The sequence below is a fragment of the Pieris napi genome, chromosome Z, assembly GCF_905475465.1.
Source record: "Pieris napi chromosome Z, ilPieNapi1.2, whole genome shotgun sequence".
NCBI classification, from domain to species: Eukaryota; Metazoa; Arthropoda; class Insecta; order Lepidoptera; family Pieridae; genus Pieris; species Pieris napi.
Genome location: NC_062259.1, coordinates 10878296 through 10898826, shown reverse-complemented (window position 1 = coordinate 10898826; position 20531 = coordinate 10878296). Strand labels below are relative to the sequence as shown.

Below are 20531 nucleotides of genomic sequence, written 5' to 3'. Positions count from 1 at the left end.
CGACGAATTAGCAATCGCTCTCATTAAAACGCAACTAAAAGATTATTTAATTATTTCTGCAAACAATCGCGCGTATTGGGAAGTTATAACCATTAAGAGAAAACAATCGCAATTTCTTCCTGTCGTAAATAAACTTCGGAATGAGTAATGATTACTTTGTGTGCACGATATCGGGCGGAGGCCAAATAGATTGATACGTGCGTCGCATCCTGACTCTATTCTCTAGCGCGAGCTTTCACCGAAACTCACCTTTGGTCCAACGGTATTGAGTCGATATTCCCATGTACACTAAATAGATAATTTTTAGTTGTTCTTCGACGAAATTCGTCTGGATTGTCGCGTAAGTTGAATTTTCCGTTTGTAATTATGCCGCTGAAGAGCGGAAGTGTATTACACTTTGTACACTGATCACGCACTACAAGAAGCTAACGGGTGGTAGCTGTTTATGGCGTTCGGCGCGACTGTACCGCAAGGGAGAATTATTATACAATAGAGAGAAAAATTTCATATGCAATATGTAACACTTTCACATAGGATTGTCCGGAACGATAGGTTTTCCTTCATTGAAAATCTTTTGAAGTTTCAATAGGTATATAGACGGAATAAATCGTCACAGTCGTAGAATAGTGACGGATCTGACAAATAGTAAACTTTACAGGGCAGCCATTTCAAAATAATATAATCAGGTTAGTTTTTGTCATAACTATTTTAATTCATTTTCTGTTATTATGAAAATTGGCATACAAGCAAACAAAAGGGTTTGTTTTGAAACAAAATAAAAATAATAACATTAAATCACACAGATTCCTAGTAAAATCACATGTTTCTATCAAATCCGTCAGTTTACCGACTGATTAATTTGAAATTTAAAACACATGGATTTTTTTAATGTAGCCATAATATTTAATCAATGTAGTATCCAAATACCTATGATAAAAAGTGGATTTTGGGGTTTTTCAAATCCGACATTGTTCCACTACACCATTGAGTCCACACTACCCTACATACACACACTATAATCTATTAAGGCTTAAAAGCCTTAACTGATACGTCGACTTGCTGTCTCCACACCACTCTATATTCAACTTGTCACAGTGCATTAGAGATTTTGAGATCCGTAATTGTCTTAATTTGGTCAGAGCAACGGGTAGGCGATCGAACCCAACTTCTCCTGCCATTACTCCTCCCTACCATTACCAGCTTGTCGAGACTATTTCGGTTCTATTCTGCCCTGGCATATAAAAGCATGCCTCTATACATACAGAAAATAGTCACATATAAGCATCACGGGCTTATTTACAGTACATATTACCGGCAAATCTAGTCAGCGTTACTTTATATAACTCACCATACACAGTTATAGTGATGACTAGTAGATACATTCTATACAAAAAAACTCAAGACGGAGTCCAGTGTGGAGTTTGCGCATATTCCTCTATCGGATGTCTAATTAATATGGTGTTGATAAGGTAATGTTTAGAATGGTAAAACGGTCTTAAGTAATAGAGCGTAACATTGGCAGTAATTAAAATATTACCAACCAGCCACTTCTAGGTGTATGTTTAAATTTGTCTTAAGTAATATAAATACAATGATTGGTATGTCTTAGAAGACAGCTTACATGAGTAAAAGCTCTGGAGGTTTCGTTTTCTTGCTCTCTACAAATCATAATTGACTTCACTAGGTATTTTAAGTCCAGAAACGTGGATGACATTTGCCTATGTAGCCGGTATGTCGTTAGCTGATCGTAGATTTGAGATGGTGATGATCAAGGTTTAATTGATTGAATAGCGTTCAACGATTAGTAGTTTGACGTTGTAATCTGCGGTTCCAAATAGTATAAACGTGCTGAAACGCTAACAAAGTTATTCCAACTGAGTCAACCTTAGCTACTGGGAGCTTTCTGGCCTGCCAGTGGTTAGACTGGTTGGCCTTTATGTCGGTTTTTTATGTAATAGGAGGCAAACGGAAAGGAGGCTCATCTGATGTTGTGACATCGCCGCCCATAGACGTTTACATTGGCCTTTCAAGAATTGGTACGCTGTTTTCTTGAAGGACCCTAATTCGAATTGGTTCGGAAATACTTCAGTGGGCAGCTGGTTCCACATAGTGGTGGTGCGAGGCAAAAACTGCCTTAAAAACGCTTAGTTGTTGAACGACGGACGTCGAGGTGATACGGACGGTATTTTGTATTCTGCCTTGACGTCCGATAATGAAACTCAGCTGCAGGTATTAGTCCGAACAACTGAACACTCTCCTCAAGCATTTAAAGAAGGTTTACGAGATAAAGAATTCTGAACGTAATCTGTAGAATGAATCCATTCGAATATTTCGGCGGCTCCAAGAACATGCTTGGACATTAGCGTGCTATATATGCATTTAATTAGAATATATAATTTAGGAAACATTATTATACAATGACAATCGTTGACCTTAACTTTGGACTACATCGATTTAATTACCGGTAACATTTGTAATTTAACGGTAACAATGTATATTTTGATGCGGAGTAAATGAACAAACGTATATCTTATTTCAGTGCCTTGTACCTATTAGTAATAAGTTTACATTTTAATGACTTTTATTTCTAGAGAGTGGTTCTCGTCGGTTATATACAATAGAAAATTTTAATGTATTATCATTCGTATTTTTTTTAAAGAACTGGGGGCATTCGGGCACGAGGCTCATCTGATGTTAAGTGATATCGCTGCCCATGAACTCTCTTAATGCCGCGAGTATGTAGCCGGCTTTTTAACAATTGGTACGCTCTTTTCCTGAAGGACCCCAAGTTGAATAAGTTCGGAAATAGTTCAGTGGGAAGTTGGTAATCTCTTCAAGCGGTTTTATGTATGCGATTTAAAACGTTTTTTTTTGTTTTAAAAAAAGAATACAAAATATTGGTGTATATGTGAGTGTGTGTATGCTAATATTTAATTTATAGTAGTTTGGTTGTAAAACTGTAGTTGCATTAACAGATCTTGCTAAACGGCTAATTGTTCGAAGAACTATTTACAATGATTATATGTTGCTTGATCACCCATTAAGTACGCAAAATGTAATTACATGGATTATGGAAACTGGCTTTACAAGTGTATTGAAAAAGTTGCCAAGTACGCGCGAGCTTCGTTTTAAATTGGTTCCGTATCCAATCAACTTTTACATTAAATTATAACCACTTTAGATTAAAAAAATATTACAACAGTCAGCAAAAAATACTTTATATTCCCTTAACTGATATGAGATTTGGCATTGTAATGGAACACTAACGCCAAATATATCTAAAAATGTAAGTTAGCTTTTAAGTTTTTAGTTTGTTATTAATATTTTTTTTGTATTATTTAAGGTTCTATATTTTTTTTTAATATAACGTTAGGTTGTGCACTTCTCGCACTCATCATGTTTCTTTTTTTTTTGTTTTTCTCTTACAAGGGTTGCCTGGAAGAGATCGCTTATTAGCGATACGGCCGCCCATTGCATCCCTTATAATTTTTATGTATTGTGTTATTTGTGTTTCTTTTATTTTTATTGCAACGAAGTGTGAATAAATAAATAAAAATATATTCAATTTAATATAGAAAAAATCATATATTTATTATTCAATTAAATTTTTTTAATAATAGGAGGCAAGCGGCGACGGCTCACTTGATGTTAATTGATACTGCTGCCCATGGAGTGTCCAATGTGAGTACATTGCCAGGTGGCTCGCAAGTTCGATGCCGGCTTTATTCTCTTCTTCACATTTTGTTAGTCACAAGTCTCGATTGGAACACTTCTCTCTAATCAATATAGACTATTTTCTATACGGTATCGCGAAACAGTTAAGTCGTTAATTTGTTCATACATTTTGCAAGAGCAGGTGTTCTGCACATTAGGTATGTTGTTTTTGTGACAATTACCGCATTTTATTTACGATACTGACATAATATTGACATTTCTCTCTTACCTAATGACAGGTTAAGGTTAGCCAATAAAAACACTTAAACTTAAAACTCGATTTTCAAAAACTATTTTACGGAACAGTTTTATTAAAGATTTAAGTTGGTAGATGGCGACCCCAGAGCTGGGGGGTGGGGGGGAACGAATATGTACGTATATGCATTACGGCGAGGTAATGCTGCCAGCGTTAAAGGTACACTGCCACATAGACCACATCTAAATTTATTTTCATTTTCTTTTTATCAATATTATTATAGTAATTGATATTATTATTGTTACTATGATTAAGACATGACTTGTTTAAGCTATCGCGGGATATGCTATATAACTTGCATCATGAGCACACCATACACACACACTCCCACGTACATACCCTGACTTACACACACATTTACATATCAATTTAGTTAAACTAAATTAATGTATCTTTTTATAAATGTTTTCCTTCCTTCGTAAATGTTTGAACCTATATTATGTATTCCATCTTTGGTATAATTGTTTTTTTGTTATATATAATTTCAGTAAGCTGTAGGCGTACGTTTATTAAAAAAAAAAAGTATATTTATACAATTTAATAAATAGTGTGTATTTAAGATTGATAGGCAAAGTAAAATAACCAATGACAAAAGATGATGAAATGATGATGATAACCAATGAAAAGAAGAATGTGTAATATTAGATAGGCTATATAAATTAAGTGGTAACGGTTAAGAGTACAACTATTATATGAAAACCCGTGGCTCTACAACTTTTTAGGTCTGGGGCTCATACTTTTGTATCTGTTTCGTCAATCGTCATAATTTTTCCTCACGATATTTCACCGTACTAGCGAGAGCACACAGCCGTGGATTGAAACCACGACCCCTGTAATTAGAGTCACACGCTAAAGCCTTCCAACGCAACACTACTATAAAGAATAAATACATATAAATACCTAACACAATATAAAAGCGCTTTTAAATTATTTAATCATAAAATTGAATAGTCGGTTATTAGATTAATAAAAAACTAATTATACAATAATAAAAGGTTTAAAGGTGTTAGATAAGGTCACACCTGCGTTGAGGTCTGATCGCCTTATTTAATTTTTAATTCCTTGTCGTAGAGAAAGAATAACGAAAGGACTAGAAGACTTGAAACCCTACCATCAGTTGTGCACCATGTAATAGAGGAAAAGTGGGGTTATATGTGTACTGGTCACACTAATAACCTTCTTTATAATGTGTCTACGTAAATTAATAGATAGTAAACTCCAATGGGGCCCACACATAGATACTCTTTCGAATAGGCTGAGCTCTGCAGCATACGCAGTAAAGAAAATCCGACAGTTTACTGATAAGGACACGGCAAAAATTGTTTATCATAGCTACTTTCACAGCGTTATGTCGTACGGTATTCTACTGTGGGGTGCTGCTGCAGAGGTTCAATCCATATTTGTGCTGCAGAAGCGGGCTGTTCGGGGTATTTGTTGTGTTTCTCCAAGGGAGTCGGTACGGAATAAGTTTAAGGAATTAAATATTATGACACTATCTGGCCAATATATTCTTGAAGCCTTGTTGTATGTCCAAAAAAATATAAACGATTTTAAAACAAATGGTGACTTTCACCAGTATAATACGCGAAATAGAACTAATTTGAGTGTACGACCAACCAGGCTCCAAAAGATAAATCACTCCTTATATGGAAATTGTATTCGTTTTTACAACAAACTCCCAAGCGAAATTAGAGTATTATCACTAAATAAATTCAAAGCCCTCGTTAAACGAAAATTAATCAACAAAGCTTTTTATAAATTTGAGGACTACTTAAATGATCCTAATCCTTGGGATTGAATTGCTCCAGTTCAAACAATTTGTATGACAATACTTGGCGATTGAAAAGAGTGGCGGAAAGTTTCTTGCCAGTTCCTCTTACCCGCTCTACGCCCTTGACTTGCGAACTGGTAGTAAATGTAAATTTACGATTAATTTAACTTGACGATTCAAAAGTGTACTTGGTTACCCACTTGAATAAAGATATTTTGAGTTGAGTTGAGTTGAGTTAATAACTGCCTAAATAAAAGAGCAGTGTTGGCCTAGTGGCTTCAGCATGCGACTCTCATCCCTGAGGTCGCAGGTTTGATCCCCGCCTGTGCACCAATGGATTTACTTTTTTGTGCGCATTTAACATTCGCTCGAACGGTGACGGAAAACATTGTCATTGCCTTAGACCCAAAAAGTTAACGGCCTGCGTCAGGCACTGAAGACTGATCACCTTCTTGCCTATTAGATTACCAAATGGTATTTAACAGATACAGAATTATGAGGCCCAGACCTCAAAAAGGTTGTAGTGCCATTGATTTATTTAACTGCCTAAATAGACATATATTTACTGTTAATTTATATTACAGTTAGTCAACAGCTCAACGACGAAAGCCTTCAATAAAAATGTTGTGCGGATTCATTCGTCTAGAACATAATTTTATATACAAGGGCGAGAATGTACTTGTACTATTTGAATGGTAATGTCGGAACTCTTTACAGCTGAGCGGAGTTATGACACCTGCGCTTGCTTTGGATTTGGGTGATATTAAGAAACAAGTGTTAAAGGCGGACGGTACGTCAAAAATTTACTGACATACAGAAGTTCGCGCTTAGTCTTAATATATATCGTTACTTAACGCCTTAAAGGAACAATTAAAATGATTTGCATTTACGCCTCAGATACATAAATTAAATATCAACAATTAAGTTCAATATTATATTAATTATTAAATTATCTATTTGTTTAATTAATTATACCCATTGGTATTATCGTGCTTACTTTATAAGTGTCATTTAATAAATAATGTTGTTTATTTGGAAAATAGTTAATTATTATGAATCTATTGACACTTTTCCAACACAGTAAGTTTGACTTCTGAAAAAAAAATTGTTGTGTTGGACTACGTTATTATTTATTTTGAAAACTTATGTCTTTGTGTGTTTTATTAAAACATGTTTATAATATTATATTATTCTGAGTAATAATGCATAGTGTATTTTTGTAAAAAGGGCAGTTATTTTAGTGTAAAGTGTTATGTACATAACATCTTACTTCGTTGAACTCACGTTGCAACGCAATTAAAAACATATAAATCATGTTTCGCCCACGCGTTTATACGCTCACTAGAAATAATTTAACGTTTATTACCCATACTCAGAGTTCATTAACGGTTACTTAAACAAATCAAGTAAGTTCACAAGAAAACAAATAAATTACGTAAAAGTGTTATATAAAATTAATTCATTTGTATTTTAACTAAAGTAATAATTTTTATTTTCCACACAAGTGTAAGTACAACTCAAAAGAAAGAGATGAAAGAGTATTATAGTTAAACAGTGCTATTACTCAGTTATTTCAAGTCTTCTTTTATAATTTTTTTAAACCAAATACAACATCTCGTAGCTAAAGAGTAGGGTAATTGTAATTAACAATTCGATGTGGGTGGAAATGTGCCGAAGTTGACAAACTATTGCTAGCCATTAATATTCTTTCACCCAACTTCGAATTTCATTAAAACAAACACGACTGTTCTGCCGACACATATTAATGACCGCTCCGTAATAGAAAAATCATGTTACACACTTAAAATTGATATAAATTGCTAATTATAACAACACGGTCTCGGCTGGGTGGGTTTTAGGAAAAAATAAACTCTACTTGAATTCCTGACTTATAATTAAAGGGAGCAAAAAGTTCACGTTAGAGGCGCTAAGATTAATTATTAATCAATTTAATGTTCATATATTGTATTTTTTTTCATTTTATACAATTGTTTTATTTAGTATTTAAAGACTTATTTGTTATAAGAAAGAATGTACGTTTGACTAAAGCAGAATCAGGCTGTCATGTTGTGAAATTTGAAAACTTACAAGGTCAATAGATTTTTATCATAAGAGTTATCCAGAGTCAAGAATAACCGTGTTCACGTTCACGTGGCGCAAACCAAAAAAATAATAATTTTAATATCGAAGCATAAAAATACTTAATAAAGTGATTATAAGTTCCCATTTAAAACTTTTCGTTAATTATAGCGTAAACATAATTTCCCAGAAAGTGACGAATGAGTACGTACACTGATTTAGTATGTATAAATTCATACATTTTATTTTTGTCTTTTATCAGCATTGTTGAAATTGTCTAGTTGCTGAAGAGTTTGATGGTGTAAAATAAATTGTATGGATTCTTGAATTCCACATATTCACAATGCATAGACCTTGAAGCTATAGAATGTAAAGTATGAAATAACAAGAAATAAAGTTAGTATGTCGTACTCAATTATAACTTGTTGGACAACAAGTCCAAAGCATGACCAATGGCCGCGATAATATTTGCGATATATTGTTAATTTGCATATTGTACAATTCTGTATTATAATTAAGGTCATACATAGGGAACGGTCGTACTTAATACTAGATATGAGGAATATCATGGCCAAAATTACTTCGTGTTTAAATTGATCAAAATTTTTAGTATATATAAAATGTCGCCACGGGTTATTTAATGGCTCTTCGGTACGTAAAACGCAATGGATATTGATTATTATTTTCGCCTATCTGTATAACACACACAATGATTGACTGTTTTATTGATAAAAATATGATTTTTTTGATATCACACATGTTCTAGTAGCTGCAATCTGTGTTCAGTAATTTTGATAGTACTAAAACATAAATTATGTCCAAAATATCGAATCAAGATCTTAGTTTAATATCACGATACATGTGGATCACGCCTCTTGGGCTGATAAGTTAATAAGGTAATTAATATAAATAATATTGTTATTCGATTTTTATAAAAACGCCCTAAATTTACCCACTATTATCATTGTACTGTTTTTGTTTTATAAATACTGAAATAGCTTCCGTATATATACACTAACATCCCGCCTACACGACTTTGTTTTTTAATATTTTGCAAGCCTAGGTTATTTTGGAATAATTAAGGTTTCTGTCGGTGAAAGAATTGTTACTTTTGACGTTATTCCTTACGAACACACAATACCACAGACATAAAAGCAGAAACTATAAGAATATTTAAAATTTCATACCTAATTTTAACAAGTATATACATAAACTTAATTTTATATATAGCTTTATCAGCCATGATTGTCATCGGCTAGCCCGCTACCGACAAACGGCCTATCATATCAATTGAATTACTAATTACAAATGAAATAATTGCCTCCACATCGTTTATGAAAATCGATTTAAAGTGCGCTCCGTGATAAGGCGCCATGTTCGATGTAACTTGCCGACAAACAGATATCTAACACACTCATATCACATAAACTCATGTATATAATCTTTACAAGTCACCGCTATCATAGATAAATATCGGTACAAAATACGAAAATCACAACCGTTACAGTAATGCTCGCAGATGGAGAGGAACTAAAAATTCGAAAATGCCGTCAAAGACTGTAGGGAATTGCTCTTTTTGGAATTTCACGTGCATTTGAGTGTGAAGTCCGAAGGCGCAGCGTCCAGTTAGTTAAAAATTAATTATGCCAGCTCTAAACACCGCCCTCGGCGTGAATTGGGAAATGAATTTTAGATAAGCGGCTCCAATCGGTTATACTTGATAGGCATTATTCGGAGCCTGTTTAGTTTATATTCGGGTACAATCTCAACGGCGCAATTGTAGTCATAGGAGCTGTAACATCAATAAATAATTAAATCTTTACATAATGTATTGGAATTTCCCGTTTTGTGTACGGTTGAAACAAAATGATAAAGCGTTTTTACAATTAGAACTAAGGTATATAATAATCTCTATACATAAATGCATGTCTGAATGAAAATATTTTAAAGCTACATTTTTTTTAAAATGAAGTTAGACGAATTAGTACCTTATACAACTATATCCGGACTATTTTGAGATTTTATTCGTTCAAAAACGGAAGAATTTTTCAATGAAAGGAAATTATTCATCACGCCGGTGTCAGATCTAGTTTTCCTCTTTAGATTTGGACGGATAAGTGAGTCAGTCCAAAAACTAAGCCTGTAACTGACACGTATTGGAATACGGCTTAAAGCAAAAATGGAAATCGTGAAAAACAGCATAATATCTTTATCACACAGATATTAACTTTTACAGATTATACGATGTTTTTTGAGTAGCAGGAGGCTGTTGTTGTGATATCATCGTTACAACGTCGGTACATACAATGCTTTGCCTTTCAGTTTTTTTTAATTATTGCAAGAATTACAATTAAAATAATAATGAGGCCCCCAGTGTAAGGACACATAGTTACATAAGGTGTGGAAGAAGTGCAAAAGTACTTATTTTTGTTTTTCAATAGAACAGGGGACAAACGGACAGGAGGCTCATCTGATGTTAAGTGTTACCGCCGCCCGTGGACACTCTCCAAGGGCTCGCGAGTGCGTTGCCGGAGGTTTTAAAGAATTGGTACGCTCTTTTCTTCAAGGACCCTAAGTCGAATTGGTTCGGAAATACTTAAGTGGGCAGCTGGTTCCACATAGTGGTGGTGCGCAGTAAAAACTGCATTGAAAATCGCTCAGTTGTGGAACGGCGGACGTCGAGGTGATACGGGTGGAATTTGGTATTGCGCCTTGACGTCCGATGATGAAACTCAGCTGCAGGTATTAATCCGAACGAATACTACTTAGACATAAAGAATGGAGAAAATGAAACAACTTTAACATAGACACTAGACAGTGAAAAAGGGCACACGAAAATTAGTACGCTCTTTGAAGTAAATCGAATTGTTTCAGAAATACCTTGAATGGTGCATTGTGGAGGTGCCGTAAAAGTGCTTTAATCGATCAGACGATCGGACATCGAGGTAATATTGGAGGCTATTTTCGATGAACAGCTCAGGTTTAAACGTGAATCGAGGATTTTTTAACAAATTTCCGAATTGTTATGTGTCTGTTTGATTTATCGTGGTTTTCAAAGGTAAGGTCTCACAATGATTTTTGCTTGCCGGCTTACCATATTTATCTTCACCGTACCGTATTAATAGAAATACCCATTGGAGCAAAAAGTGCACATAAATGTCTCGATAAATCATGATTTTCGAAAAACAAATGAAGAGTCAAAGTGGCCAGTAGGACATAACGCCAGTTTCATATGTAAGAACCTATGGTATATAAGTTTTAAGTTTCCTTTATAATAAGTTCAATTCAAGACTTACCCATTAAAAGGATATCCAGCGAATGCGGCATCGTAAGGATGATATACAGTAGGGTAGGGCCAACTCGCGGCACTGGCTGCCAAGTTTTCTTTCAGCTCAATTCCCGCAGCCTGTTGAGTATAATTACATTATAAATATGTTTAACTTACAATTGGTGGCTATATTTTAACACGCAGTATTTGGTTTGAAGCTTAAACATATTTGTATTTATAACTAATTAAATTTAATTAAAAATAAATGGTTTTTAATTACAGCTAAAACAGAATTTGATATTTAGATACGAATTAGTAATACAGTAACGGCTTAGATTATGAACGATGAATAAGTTCGTGTTGTTTGATTAAAATTGAATTAAGTGCTATGTTTATTAAAACGCTTTTTAAAAAATATTTAAACCCATACAATTAATACAAACGTGCGTTTATGACTCTAATCTGTTTTTAATGAAATTGAATAAAACTATCCCAAAAACCTAATTAATTAACTTTAATATTATCAAAATATCAAAACTTTACGAAGGTTTAAAATAACCATATATAGATAGCACAGTAGTTTTACCTGCGCGTGCGCACCTCTCTACTGAGCGCCTATTAAATTCCTTTCCTACACAGAAGCGTAAATCCATTACCAAAATGGACTATCAAATTGATTTTTGATCGATCGTTTCGTTTCTTAACTAATATTATTTAATGGTTAAAGATACGGCATCAATCATTTTGGTTTAGACAAATGTCCCTCGTTCGTTGGTAGGTCGTGACCCTTTGATGACTCTTTAGTTACGCATCGTTTACAACACGTTAAAGCTTGCGATAGTAATTTAAGGAATCCTATTTGGACAGCTTAGCGTATGTGTATGTTAGTGTATGAGTGAAGACTTTCTGATTTTGCACTGTCTTTAAATCTTATCCTTGGTCACAAAGTTGTGATACATATAGTGGAAACTATCTTTTGGTATGTATATTTTTATTTTTAATTTAGCTTGCAGTGAATACTACTATTGTTTGCGGATTTTAAGCGGCTTCAAAAAATGCGTACATATTGTATTGTTTTTTATAACAATAAATATAACACATCCTGTGATATCCCGAGTGATACCTGTATCTTTTATTTCATAATAAACGTCCTAACATTTTTTTTAAATTATGAATAATAAAACGCAGCCAGGAGTATTTTAAACAGAGATCTAGAATTATAAAGATCAAATCTTGATCTGTTTTGATTAACATTTTGACACAATTTGACCCAGACACAAATAATTAATTAGCAATATCATAGATTTAGCCGATTTATCTATTAGTTGATTTGATATTTGGAATCTGTATTAATTTTTGGCAACATATTATACTACAAAGGGGTCCAAAATTTATAGTGACATTAAAAATAAGACCGAATCTCTCAATGCGGTCAGCCGGGATAAATCTATCAAAAGATTTTGTTGTTCAACAACTTCATTGGTGGCCGAATCGAAAATCCGATAATAAATTTTACTCAAGTACGACAGCGTAATCCATACGCTGTTCTTTGTTAGTTCAACCACTTTGGAATAATTCTTCTTTCTGTTAAATAATCGGGGCTCGCTTGACGCGAATCTGCAGTTAGTTTGATTTATCGGGTATATTTGCTCGTATTGTTGATTGGTTATGACAATCTTATTTACCACTATACTTAAACTAACACTGCTCTCTTTTGGACATGTAAGCGAAGATGCCTATTACGTATTAATTCAGTATAGCAAACAGTGTTGTAAGTATTATCTATTATTATATTAAATAAAATAAATAAATCAGTGACGTACAAACTCTTTTAGGTCTTGGATGTCTGAATCTGTTTCATAATCATTTTTAAAATCTAATAGGCAAGGAGGTGATTAGCCTTCAGTGCCTGACATACGCCGTCGACTTTTTGGGTCTAAGACATGTCGGTTTCCTCACGATGTTTTCCTTTACCGTTCGAGCAAATGTTAAATGCGCACAAAGAAAGACGTCCATTGGTGCACAGCCGGGGATCGAACCAACGACCTCAGGTATGAGAGTCGCACGCTGAAGCCACTAGGCCAACACTGCTCTTATTTATAATTATATTATGTGTATAACCTAACCCTTCAATTTGTGGACGTCCAAGCAACACGGTTGAAATAAATCAAAAATTCTTAAAATCTTAGTGAAAGTGACGCACTTGACACCAGGATAAATACAAGCAATTGCTCAAAAGTATGGACCAAAAATGTGTTAATAAGTTTTAGATATCATTTCCGTCAAAAAAATTAAACTAAATTGATATATAATAGATAAAGTGCGACTGAAAGCATTTAATACAACTTTCTTCTATAACTTGTGTTGTAATGCTACCAATAAATTGAGTGAAACTCGTGAATTCTTTATATAAGCGATTAGGAATGTGACATCAAATTATTTCATTGATGTATTACAGAGGGTCGAACAAGCTTATAATCCGATGAATTGTATTAATCACACGCAAGCGGGGTGAGTAACCATTATTTGAAAGTTACGAAGTCATTTTTTAATTTAGAATTTGCACTTTGGTTGAGGTTAACAAAGTTTTCTAACACAGAAATATTAATAGTTTGCGAAAAACTATTTTTATAATTTATGTAGGTAGGTAGCCATAAAGGCTAGAATTTCTTACCTATTTATATATTCAAATAAATTACTCTGTATTGATATAACATATTAGGAATTTATATAATTTTAAACTCGTGAGTTGCTAACTAGTGCACGAATCATTGAGTTTAACTGTTCAATGAAATCTTGTTAATTAATTTGGAACCTTAACTTTTAAAATTATAGTTTTAATTAGCATAAAGGCCGATTTACATTATCTTAGTGTTTAGGAGAGTGCTTTAGTACAACTTGAAAGGCAAGTTCTTTAGCGTAGCGTTTACTAAAGCAAGTAGCGTTTACATGTTTCAACTAAAGTACTATCCTAAAGCACTCTCCTAAACACTAAGATAATGTAAATCGGCCATTACATATAATACGGAATTGGGAATCTATAAAAAGGACCTTTAGTCAACGCAGCAAGGTTTAATTTTATTCGATACGTTCACTTGCGATATACGCAGTCGTTTTCGTTAATACGTAATTACACAATAATATTCAAGTTTTACTATGTGTCAAGTGTTAGATTTTAATAATGCTATATAAATGTTTAATCATATAAAATCAGTAATATATGTTAATCCCCTGGTCCTATTACCGTCAATTTCTTTGTACTTACATATTTTTCAATATATATTAAAAAATATATAAATATATTTTTATAAAGAGAAGTTCAACGAACTGGCTGGTCCTAGCCGAATTGGTGGCAAATAAATGGTGTTTAGGTAAATAAGGTCAAGCGTTGAAAACCTGGGGGTAAAAATTTACAATTAAAAAAACAACTAAGGCAATGTACCTACTTTAAAATAATTATATTTTATTTAAAATTATTAATAAACCTTTGTTATTTTGTTATCGGTAGATCGTCTCCATACTTTTTGGACTCCGTGCGTGAATGCGTTACAAATCAAGGTTATAAAAAGCCGTAGAAATAAAATGTGAGAATGGAAAAAAATATTGATCGCCCCAACTTAACACTTTCGCCAGATATGATAAATGATCGCATCGTGAATGATTAAATCATCTCACGTTTACCTTTTAACACCTCCAAGTTTTACTACTTCGGGTATTATCAATGGATTCCTCATCCATTCGTATTTGCCACTAGTCGTTTTTATATTTAAATAGACGTTGAATATTTAACCAACATTTTTTGAAATTTGTTTCAAGTAATTTTTTACTTTTGTAACAATATAAAATCCATACTATTTTTTGTTATTAACGCAAAATTTAAATAATGTGAGTTGCTACTATTAGGTACTGTTGAATTGTTTATCACTAAATGTTTTATATACAGATTCTTATAGGGCTAACCTTTCTTTAAATAATTGTAACAATTTGATTATATGTAAATTACGAAAAAAATATTGCTAATATAAATATATCTGCCCCCTTAAGTCCCCATACATAAATTAATGAAACAATTATTACACGATATTTCCGTTAACACTACGGTTTGGAATCTCTCGGCATTAAGATATTAAGCCCAAAGGAGGTAGAAAACTTTTTGTGACACACGAATATGCATCATCGGATTATGGTTCTAATTTATAAGTATTCCTTATATCTGGATGGGTATTGTTGAATCTACTTAACGCGATGAAGGATGGTCACAAAGTTTCTTACCGAGACTATTTTGACATCGGATCCTAATTATTATAATGCTTTTTATGGAGGCAAAAGGTTTAATCCCTTTAGACATGTGACTCGATAATATATTGGAATACTCAATGTGTCTATTACGGGCTACTGTGTGATTAAGATTACATTTTACCCCTCAAGGCATTATCAGTTGGTGATTAGGGCGAAGGAGACGAGATTTGGCTAACTTTGACTTATGTCAAAAAAATTTGACGTAATCAAACTCAGGTCTAGTTGATGATGATATTAATTTATCCCTAATAGGCCAAGGACTTTAGTCCATACAGCCAGGTCTTGTTCTTGGTAATAATTGGAGAATTTTGTAGTTTTAAAGGCCGAAGCATGACATAAGACGAATTGCGAATCCTCAGGTCTAGTTTCAAGAGCTGTTCAATCATTGTATGAAAACGAGATACAAATAAGATTATGGATCTGAGAACTAAGAGATAGGACCTCTTCATTTCGTCAATGCATGTTGAAAAACTAAGTCTCCCAAAGACTTAGTTTGCGCTGAGACGTGGCCCAGAATGTTACCCTAAGGGTATATTTAGGAAGGAATTAAAAAAGCTTATGTTACATCGCTTAAGAATGTCCTTTACTAACCTTAAATCAGTTATTTTTTTTTAAATATTAAGGATATAAAAGTTTGTAAAATACGATATGAAACGGGAATTCAAAGATATGAAGAAATCTTTCTACTAAGTCGCGCAAAACTATGGGTGATATTAAGTCGACATTTAGAGCTTCCCAGTTTATTTAGTCATTTCAAACCCGCATTTGTTATGGGTCAAAAATACCCGTAATTGGAAAGAAAAAAGAGAGGACGCCCACGGGAAACCTGGGAAGAAATAAAAGAGATAGCGGGGAATTATTGGTAAATTGTGGCGAAGGTAAGAGACAGACGGAAGAGTTAGGTGGCGTTCACTCCATCGGAGTTCGAGTACCTACTTATAAAATTTAATAACATAAACTTATGCTTATTAAAGTACTCGATTTTTTAGTACTCGAAAAAACAAAGACTTATTCTCTTAATTAGACGTTAGTACTTAAAAATTTAATTTATCGCAAAAATATCTTTTCACAAGCCTTTAAATTTAAACTTTGTATTGGCGATTAATATCCCTTTACGACTTGTTTAAAACGACATTGCTTTTAAATGATAAAAATCTCTTGTCCGCCTTTTTAATATTATACAATGTCTGATTTCCTAGTGATACTGGCTAGATAGTGCTAAAACGTGTCGATAACTTGTTTTGAATGTTTTTACGATCTGTGTCTTCGTAGTTTTATGTATACAGGGATGATTCATATAAAAGGTGTGAGAACAAAACTACATCTTCAAACACCAATACTATATCTTACATAAAAAACCACAACCACACGCTTCTCCTTTCTTTTAGTCTGCCTAAACAGACTACAAAAACCTGGCATTATAATAAATTGCTAAACGCCGAGTCTTTTAATTGTCTTTTGTTATAATTTCATTAACACGGCGCATCAACTACAAACTAAATACTGATTTGAGTAACTATACAGCAGAGTGATATTAAGCTCCCAATTGGTAAACCCGTTACTGAAGGACCGAGGACTCTGAGTACGGCTGTGAGACTGTTAAAGTGAAAGAAATGTAAAAAGTTGGAAAAAAAGAAAAAAAAGCGTAAAGAAATATATCGGCGTATTTATCTACGATAATTTCTTATGTTACACCGAATTGTTTTTGATCCGACTAACAACTAAGAGTAACTAAAAATAAATGGTTAATAATAACCGTCAAAATGTTAATAATTTAAAATCTAACACTTACATGCGCCAAACATTAAATATGTGTGAAGCGGTTTTAAAACATGTTTTTTTGTATCGTATCATTCATAGAAAAAAATGTAACATGCTTTTAAGGTCAAAATGGCACCTGTTGTATTGAGGTTTGTGTTTTGTAATTATAATTAAATAGATTTAGTTCATTAGGCGATCATTTGCATGATAGGAATCATTGAAGTACAACGTGTCAACACGTTCATAATTTATTTTTTTGACGTTTATTTGTATGCTTTGAATTTATACGAAGTCAAAATTAATGAGGATGGATATTTTATTACTTTTATATCTTTATTACACATGAAACTTAAACAATATTTACGAATTCAACATATTAGTGCTTACTTCTAACTATTTGTTCCGTAAAAATCTGATCACCAGGCGTTTAATAACTATGATTTTTTCAAACAACTACGTATTTATATATAAAGGGTATGCCTGATTATAAATATAAAAACATTAAAGCTTCATCACAAATCACTAATTATTAATTGCATAAATAACTTAAGCATTTAATTACACATAATTAGCAAATTTATCTATACTAAATATGAAAATAATATTTTTTATCTTTATAACGTCTGTGTTGACGATTTTATACGTAAGTCGTCAATTGTTTTGAACAGTCTTCTTATAGTTCAATCCTTTGAAAGGATGGCGAATATCATGACTATTTTAATTTTAAATGCATCTAAATGGCTTGGTGATTTGAACAAACCATTGCCGAAGTTTCTTCTATGAAGACGTACGCCTGCCGTCTCCTTCTAACTGACACTATTCGTTGAAGTTGAAGCTGGATTAACAGTCTATAACGTATTTTGAAAAACAAACGAATGTCTCATATTAACTCTGCTGTTATGAATTTAGTACGTAATCGTAGATTAACTTATGTGTGTTAAAAGATATGACAGTTTAAATATGTTTTTAATTAAGGGTCTCTATGATTAAGTTCATTTTTAGTAATGGTTTCGTATAAAACAAAATCGCGATCAAAATATAAAATTTTAGTTTTGTAGACGTATTACCGAAAAGAAAAGTAACACCGTAGTACCGTAAAACCATATAGAGAGTTAGCAGGAAGCAAATGAAGAAAGAAAGCCATGGATAGAGATATTTGGAAAAAGCACGAGGAATCCCTTACCCGTGAAGGGGTACCATCAATGGTATTAAAGGAAGTAAGAATAACAAATTACATATGTATATTTATAACAAATCCAAACTGTATATTAAACATTTGTAAAGATTGAAAAAAAAACGGCATTATTATTATTATTACCGAACAGAGTTGAGGAAAGTCAACACGAATGTTTATTATAATTTAATTATATCCATTGGGAGCAAGTAATAATTATCTAAAAGACTTAAAACACTGATTGACGTGAATAATGATTAATACTCGCGGATGTAGGTCAAACGAAAATATTCTTTCGCTACATTTTATGAGCTAGCACGTGCTTACGTCGCATTAGGTAAGCCCAACTAAAACTACTCTATTAATTTTAATTTCTTAAGTGTTACCCAAATTTGGTTGCCGCTAATTTTAAGTTGTTTTATTTAATTTTAAGTAGTAAACCGCTCAAGTATTAGCCTTCCTCCAACTTTGATTTTGTTCCCTTTGGAGGAGACTCTTGGGCCGTGGGTTTCAAGTGCACAGGCGTTAATTAAAGATTTAAGTTGACGCCTGGTAGATAGTACCGGTGACCCCAGAGCTGGTGCTATCCTCGCTCAACGAATAAGTATCAAATATACTAAGGAAATTCTGCCAGCATTAAAGGTGCATGCCACGAAATAATTTATTTAATTTATTTTAGTAGTTGTAGTTTCAATGTATCCATTTTTAATAATATTATAATGATATATATTTATAATATACTTTTAGCTTACGAACGTTATTAGTAGTGCAATGTAGTAATAGATAAAATTATACTAGATAAAGGATTTTCTGTACATTGTAAGTTTCTTACCGTATTAGCATAGAAAGGTGGCTGGTCAGCAGCAAGCGCTGGGAAGTAGGCCGCCATGCCGGCTGCAGCAGCTGCGTCAGGATAAGGTGAACTGTACATAGAGAGAGGCACGCCAGAAGCGAGCCGCTGGTAGTTGAGAAACTCGTATTGGCAGGAGCAGACCGTCTGGCCTGTGATAGGATCTTGGAAGATGGGGCGGCCGGTGTCGCAGCAGCGCGTCGCAGACGCTGCGGGAGAGCTAGCCCGCCCTGGACCGCCGCCGCCCGCCCCACCGCTCATCCCAGCCTGCGCCGGAGGTGGACTGTTGGAGGCTGTCGATATGGTGCTCTGTAAGTTGTAAATTTTGAAATGCCTTTATGGCTGGATTCCACATTCGCATTTGCAGCACAAAATATAACAGTTGACACAAATAGGAGGCCTCCGTGCGCACAGCGGCATTCGCTCGAGCAAGCTCACGTGGTTATCCATCAGTCTTGACGCATATTAAAATTCGAGCGCGAAAAAATCCACGGTATGATGGGTTATAGATGAGGATTTAACGATTGCAAGGGGTGCAGTATGGGCGTAGCTGCCACCTCATCAGCCCGCAGTTGGTAGGCAAATCGGACACGCTCGCGAAACCCTTTCAATGCATTGTGCGAAGAAATTAGATTATGAAGCGTCTTGACGCTAATGCGACACGATTGAAAAATTTTGAATATGATTACAATGGGATCAGGAGCGCATTATTGTTATAATAGAATTATCTACCTGAATCGATTGCACGGTCGCAGAATAAACATTAAATCGTCCGGACAAAGCGATCCCGTCCCTACGTCCTCGATTGAGCGTTGCGGATTCATACGTGGATAAATAACTTTCTAAATATTTGTCATTCGAATGAAAAATGGTCCCGGTGACCTAACAAATGCTGCCTCAATAGGATTAGAAACCGAGAAATGCCACCCGCTTATGATACGACCCGTCAGTTAACGAAATTAAGTATTAAACTCCCTTTGTGTCCTTTCCGTGTTATTATAGGATATTTCCGGACCAAATATATTGTATTTCGATTATAAATCTTCCATATTGTGATAACGTTGGCATATTCGTTCTGGCGTCAAGCGTGTCGTTCGTAAATGCATGCCTTTGGGAAATGTCGTTTTTAACCTTTTGTTGCGTAATGAGGTTGCGATGTAAACATAGCTGTCACGACTTGGCCGGTGGCTTAGGCGGAGCTGTGCTCGCAGCCTTAGGGCTTCCACCCTAAACGGAACGCCATTATACATAACCTTGTTTGAAAATCGACCTATCGCGACGCTTGCCATTGCGCCGGTTGAACATTTATTGTGCTGAGGGTATTATCGAGGTAATCCCGAAGCCGTTAAATGTGGAGTC

The 20531-nt window shown here is 34.1% G+C and overlaps 1 protein-coding gene across 3 annotated transcripts in view; it reads right to left on the bottom strand.

Annotated features, from left to right (window-relative positions):
- The window catches only part of LOC125062715 (homeobox protein caupolican), a 45926-nt gene that overhangs the window by 12068 nt on the left and 13327 nt on the right, over positions 1 to 20531 (bottom strand). For 2 of the 3 annotated variants that reach the window (XM_047668799.1, XM_047668800.1), the window contains exons 2-3: positions 19155 to 19481; positions 11117 to 11226 (exon numbers count right to left, since the gene is read on the bottom strand). In XM_047668799.1, the coding sequence (XP_047524755.1) occupies positions 11117 to 11226; positions 19155 to 19481 (437 nt within the window). The remainder of the gene's footprint in view (positions 1 to 11116; positions 11227 to 19154; positions 19482 to 20531) is intronic. The other variant, XM_047668802.1, reaches the window with a different exon arrangement.